Source organism: Helianthus annuus, chromosome 4, assembly GCF_002127325.2.
Source record: "Helianthus annuus cultivar XRQ/B chromosome 4, HanXRQr2.0-SUNRISE, whole genome shotgun sequence".
NCBI lineage: Eukaryota > Viridiplantae > Streptophyta > Magnoliopsida > Asterales > Asteraceae > Helianthus > Helianthus annuus.
In genome coordinates this window covers 50123080-50129569 of record NC_035436.2, presented here as the reverse complement: position 1 = coordinate 50129569, position 6490 = coordinate 50123080, and the positions used below count along the sequence as shown (strand labels likewise).

General features: G+C 36.2%; 1 protein-coding gene across 2 annotated transcripts; it reads left to right on the top strand.

Moving 5' to 3' along the window:
* The first annotated feature begins 2358 nt into the window (after positions 1–2358).
* On the top strand, positions 2359–6150 carry LOC110936343. 2 transcript variants are annotated; one of them, XM_035988898.1, is made up of 4 exons: positions 2359–2801; positions 2872–2993; positions 4749–4901; positions 5793–6150. In XM_035988898.1, exons 1-4 carry the CDS (start codon positions 2481–2483, stop codon positions 5812–5814), a joined length of 618 nt encoding a protein of 205 aa, XP_035844791.1. In that variant the 5' UTR covers positions 2359–2480; the 3' UTR covers positions 5815–6150. The 2 variants fall into 2 exon arrangements, with proteins under 2 accessions (XP_035844791.1, XP_022034406.1); XM_022178714.2 differs by having other exon boundaries at positions 2362–2801; positions 5909–6150.
* Positions 6151–6490: the final 340 nt, after the last annotated feature.

Below are 6490 nucleotides of genomic sequence, written 5' to 3'. Positions count from 1 at the left end.
AAGCAACTTTCGTGTTGCTAGGTTTAAAGGATTGTCGATGGCTTTTGGAAAGAAAATAGGTTTCACAATCTATTTTACCATTTGAATGGAAGAGTTTAGGAAACAAAAGATGCGAATAACCAGTGGATGGGTGTCCTAAATGTCTATGCCATAGCCAGGCTTCCCGGTTTTCAGTTCCATGTGCCAACATCACAGTACCTTGTTGAGCCACTTCATCCACGTAGTATAATCCTTGGTGCTTAGTGCCACGTCCAATAATCACACCCGTCCTAATATCCTGTAAGAGGCAGAAGGTAGGGTGCATTAGTACCGTGCAATTTAGTTCTTTAGTGATATGACTAATTGAGAGCAATTTGTGTGATAATGACGGAACATAAAGGCAATTTGATAATTTCATAGTTGGTAAAATTTTAATTGTTCCTCCGCCTTTCACTTGCATTGTTCCGTTGTTCGCGGTATGAATTTGGGTTTTTTGAGGTTTGGTCATTGAACGCATGTCAAATGGTTCAAACGTGATGGTGTCAGTGGCACTGAAATCAAATATCCACGATCTGTTTTTTTTTCATGATTGATTGCCATTTTTTTTGAAAAAATACGCTGTCAGACAAAAGATAACTGACCAGACGTATCTCTCAAATACGTTAGATCACGTTCAAGATTAAAATATGCCGGACTAACGACGCCGAGAGAACTACACCGGGCACGTTATCTTACCGGCGTATTTATCAAATATGTCGGGCAACTTGAATTCTCGTTCAAGATTTGAGGTAACCCAGGGCAAATCCGCTAGGTAGCGAAGTTATCTTACCGACGTATTTATCAAATACGTGCGGAAACTTGAACTCTCGTTCAAGATTTAGTATTGCCCAGATCTGTGCTGCGGAATTATGCAGCGTAATTATTGGAAAATAGGGTTTTGGTTTTGGTGTGCGGTTGAACAGAGTGTCGGTGGCTTTCTATTTTTTTGTACGGCTAAAAAATGGTTGAAAAAGGGTTTAGTGACAACCTACAACAATGATGAACAATGACACATAGGTTGATAATTGAAGCACCTTTTTTACGGAAGCACCTCTTTTCAAACAATATCAATTTCCCAAACAGTATTAAATACGAAATGGAAGCACCTTTTTGACTATTTCAAACGAAAAAGGAAAATAATAAACGAGAAACAAACACAAACGACGGCAGAGACAGTAGAGCGGATTAAAAATGATGCTCTGTTTTGCGACCGACGGTAGGGTTTAAAGCGGCGGCGGCAGTGGAGTTTCGGAGTTGATTAGACTTTTGGGGTTTGATGTTTGGTTTTGGGTTTTTTTCTGGTTTGATTTTGGTTGAGATAAATTGTAGATGAAGAACAAAGTGTTCACGAATTAGAAATACTGCTCTGATACTATGTTGACTGGTATAGAGAAGAAACTTTGTAATAGCATTTGAATTGTATTGAGAAAAACTTAATTTAGGGTTACATAAGAAGGGTGTTTATATAGAACACCATGTTACACATTTAGCCCCTATACTATGACAGTTTCCGATAGTTTGTCTATTTCTTGATTATTGATTATTTAATTTAATTGGTGTTCAATTTAGAATAATCTCAGCTACTTTCGAATACGATTTTCAAAAATTATACCTTCTAAGGGGGTGTTTGGTGTTGCGTTTTCAAAATAGATTATGCGTTTTCAAAATATATTTTGCGTTTTCAAAACTGCGTTTTGGAGGCAGATAATTACTTTTTCATTCAAACACTTTTTTAGATTATTTATGTTTTACAAACGCAATAATCAAATAATCACTTCAAAACGTAGTCCCAAACACCCTCTAAATACTTATCCAGTAATGTAAAATGAGAAAAATAGTCGAAAAGTTAACAAACTCCCAAACCGGGAATAAAGATAAGTTTTTCCAAAAATAACCTCTAAAGTTCTAGTGTCGATGAAGAACATGTTCATGTTCAATGACGGAGCTTGATCAAAAGTTTCGAAGGGGCGAAAAGTCAAGTGACCCAATTTATATATTGTATAAATATTTAGACAAAATAATTGAGGACGATCCTATATAATTTTAAAATTTTCGAACGAAAAATCGGAAATTTTACACTTCTAACTGAACCCCCGGTTCTCACTAAGCTCCTTCCCTATCCATGTTGATGAAGATAATGTAAATGCTAATGTTAATGTTGATAATTGTATATAAGTTTATATTTTAAAGGTAAATTTTTTAAGTTACACACATCCCTGAATTCTCCAGCTATCAAATGAAATGGCTGTATGAGAGCTAAAAAAAAAATTTTCACCTTTCACTAACACACACATATATATTCACGCTAGTTTTACGTCCATCATCAAACTGACAAACCGAATAATTAGGTCAGTTGGCTTGGGTTGATTTAGTCTTTTTTCCGTTCGATTTTTGGGCTACTCAATTTTTTTTTTAATCTTAAAACAACCCAACTAACCCGACCCAACAAACCAAATAACTACATGGATGATCCGAATACCAACTTAATATATTTTGCGCCACATAATATGTTAACAACCACAGCCGGAGCATTGACCGGAAACCGAAATAATTCCGGCGAGTTATTAGAAATGGAAGTGAGGAAGATAGTAGTGGTGGTAGAAGAAGAAGAAGTAGCCCGAACCGCAATGACGTGGGCGCTTCACAACATTCTCCGGTTTGGCGATTTAGTGACTCTCCTTCATGTTTTTCCGGCGAACAGAAAGAAGATCAGGCTGCTCCGGTTGAAAGGATTTCAGTTGGCTCTCTCGTTTAAGGATATGTGTGTTCATAGCTTTCCTAACGTAAGTAATGAATATATAATTGTTTGTTTGTTTGTTTAGTGTTTGGTTATGTGATTGAAATGTGTTACAGACGAAGATAGAGATTGTTGTGACGGAAGGTGATGAAGAAGGTGGAAGGATAACGGATTTTACCAGGCAGATTGGTGCTTCGACTCTTGTTGTTGGTTTACATGATCAGAGTTTTCTCTACAGGTACATTTCGTGTAGATTGTTGGGTTTGGCTAGTTTACAAACTGAACTAACTTGGCTAGGCTCGTTTATCTTAACAAGGTGAAATTTTGAGCCCGAGCTATTATTGTTAAGAGAATCGAGCCAACAAGCTGGACTTACCTTGGCTTGGGCTCAACTCGTTTACAAAATGAACCGGCTACGCTCGGCTAGGTTATCACTTTATCTTAATGACTTGAAATGATCAGCTCGAGCTCGGCACATGAAGATAAACGAACCAACGCGCCAAGCTTACCTTGGTTTGGGTTCGGCTCTTTTACAGGTCGAACCGACAGTGGCGTACTCAAGAATTATTTTCTGGGGTGCGATCGGGATTTTGCCCTATAAAATACACTAATTATTTTTTCAAGGGGTGCGCCCACCCACCCAACCCTCTACCTAGGTCCGCCCTTGTGAACCGGCTCAGGTCAACTCATTTATCTTAACCACTTTGAAATGTTAAGCTCGAGTGTGGCTCGTTAACATAACTGGGCCAAGCTTATCTTGGAAGATGCTATCGGTTACAAACTGAACCAACTAGGCTAAAGCTAGTTTATCTTAATGAACCGAAATGCTGAGCTCGAGCTCGGCTTTTTAAGATAAAAGAGCCAACAAGACAAGTTTACCTTGGCTCAGGCTTGGCTTGTTAACAAACCGAACCAGCTCCGCTCGACTCGTTTATCTTAACAAACTAAAATATGGGTCCAATTGGCTCAGCTCGTTTATCTTAACGAACGTAAGTGTTAAGCTTGGGCTCGGCTCATTAAGATAAACGAGCCAATGAGTCGAGCTTACCTTGGCTCACGCTCGGCTTGTTTACGTAACAAGCGAGCTGGGCGAGTTACTTTCTAGTTTCTTTTGGAGGGAGCCTTTTGCATGATCATTCCTTTAATAGCTATTATTCAGTTTTTGGATCATCATTTATCAATCACTTATAAATCAATTTTAGTTTCAACCAAACTCCATCAATCTCTACATGGGATTAAAAAGTTTAGTCAAAAGATGGATGGTAAATAACGACAAATTGGGATTTCATTTTAGTAGGATATGAACAAAATTTGTATAAAGTTGAACTAAGACTGATCAAATTCACGTCAAAATCATGTCTTAAATGTCACACATGGATTATTAAAATATAAACTTTTTAATGAGTGAATGATTGTTCAATATTTTCTCTTAATGTCTAATGGCAATCAATTATGATTTGAATGCATTGGTCATGGAAATGGGGTTGCCAAAAACAAACAAGAACAATAGGTCATGGGTGCAGGGTAGGGGTAGACACTACACATGTAAACATTCAGGGGGTGAAGTATGAACAGATCTTTTGTCTAATTATTATTTTATTTAATAATATAAATAATTATTGTGGTTACATATCTAGTTTCATCATATTGTGGTTACAAAACTTTTAGAACTATATAATAATGCAACATATCATTTGTTTTGTTATATTACTATGATCAAGTGAATCAATGGCGAATCTTGACCCGAATGACGGGGGTCGAAATCGTATATAGCGGGTCGAAAACGCATATACCCAAAAAATTTTATACGAAAATATTCCAAATTAATGAACACGGTGTGAATGAAAAAAAAGTATTTTAGCCAGCTGCAAACAGCTCTGAATTATTAACTCCATATATTCAAGTAGACCCTAATAGTTGACCACAGATACAGCAGGACCATTTAAGTCTTGTAATTCATACTAATTGAATTCACCTTTTATTTATGGAACAGGATAGCAATGGTCCACAAGAATATAGCCAACAACTTTAATTGCAAAGTTCTGGCCATCAAGCAAACTGCTTCACCATTAACAACCACTAGACCCACATTGTCAGATAGCTCAACCAGCTTGGACTTTTCTCAGATTGATATTTCTACATTGAGGTATTATTATTCTTACTTTTAACTTCAAGGAGTGGAATTCATACCTTGTGCTCATATTAATAACTATGCTAACCCCTATGTGCATCAATGTAATGTTCATAATTTCCATCTTCAAATTGATAGACTTTGATATCATTGTGAGGGAGGTGACTTGTACTAGGGGTGTGAATTTTTTACTACAAAAACATAAAAACATAACTGACGGATCTAGAAAATCTTTGTAAGGGCAACGTTTCATATAAAAAGGGGTAACGAGATCGAAAAAACGTTAAATTTTTCCAAAATTTACACTAGTCGGAGTGTCAAGAGGTAGCGCGGGCTACCCCTAGTAACATGCTAGGTCCGCCCTTGCAAGAAATTAGTTGGTCAATTAACGGTTGAAATTGTCAACGCACTTGGCTAAACTGGTTGTGTTCATATCTACCAGACAAGTTTGCGGGATGATCCATTTAATCATTTTATTTTTAAAAAATTTTAAAAATGTGATTTATGTCTATACTTAAATTGATTGGGTATTCTATGCCAAAATTTCAGAGATAAAATGTAAATGCAATTATTTTATAATTTATAAATGTTTGTATTCTTTGTGGTATTTTTTAAAATTTAGATTACTTATATGCAAATAAAATAAAATAAAACTTTGGGTTAAATAGGGTGTTTTTGCGTCAACCACAAAAACTCTTGTCATGTTAGCCTGTTCGGGTTCATGTCAAACTTCGGGTTTGTGCGGGGTTCGAACCGTCAACTTGCGAACACTATGCAGTTAACACCCCTAAATTGATACACATCACCATGGTACCTCATGAACAACCGGTAGTACAACATCACCGACACATTTTTTCCATATTTTTTTTTTATAAAAATGTTAATGCATCATAAAAATGATTACAGGAATTTACTTCTAAAACAGTAGACCAATTTAAGATGCAAGTAGTTTGGAAGCCTTTCTACGTGTTCGACCAAATTTACCAACTTTTTTGTTGCATTTATCTATATGACCATTGCAGCATACCCGAAGTTCCTGAACCGAAAATCCCATATCAAGTATGTCCAGATCCGTCAGCAATTATATGGAGATCAAGAAGAAGAAGAAGAAAACAGTGAATAATGAGCAGCATATTATTTAACCTGAGTAGATGGCCCATTTGGGTCTGTCCTTTAGAAAGTATACACAAACACACATACTAAAAGTGAAAAAACTTACACATTTACTCATCATTATTACAAAGTTTTATGCTGGCTCTCATTATTTTTGTGCCATTGTAATTCTCAGGTGCACATAAATTAATGTTTTAATATATTTTCTGATTCATACTTTTTTTTGAACGGCTAACAAAGATTTTATTGAATAAAACTTTCTGATTCATACTAGGCGTGGATTCACTTAAGAGAGAGGTCCCTAAACGGGGCACATGTTAATGTTTTTGACCCGACTCATATTTTCCCCATAACCCTAACTATTCACCACTCATTTATATTGTTTTGGCTCCAGTTAAGGCTATAGAATACGCGTGATAAATAAACCGCTAATAGAGATACATGATATAAGGTTTATTTGTTAATGATACCGGATACCATGATAAAGAAAA

Excerpts from the sequence above, each read along its gene's own strand:
- LOC110936343 (XM_022178714.2), top strand. The coding sequence starts at position 2,481 with ATGGATGATCCGAATACCAACTTAATATATTTTGCGCCACATAATATG. Across the intron at positions 2,802-2,871 it reads GTGTTCATAGCTTTCCTAAC|ACGAAGATAGAGATTGTTGT; the intron begins GTAAGTAATGAA and ends AATGTGTTACAG. Across the intron at positions 2,994-4,748 it reads GATCAGAGTTTTCTCTACAG|GATAGCAATGGTCCACAAGA; the intron begins GTACATTTCGTG and ends TTTATGGAACAG.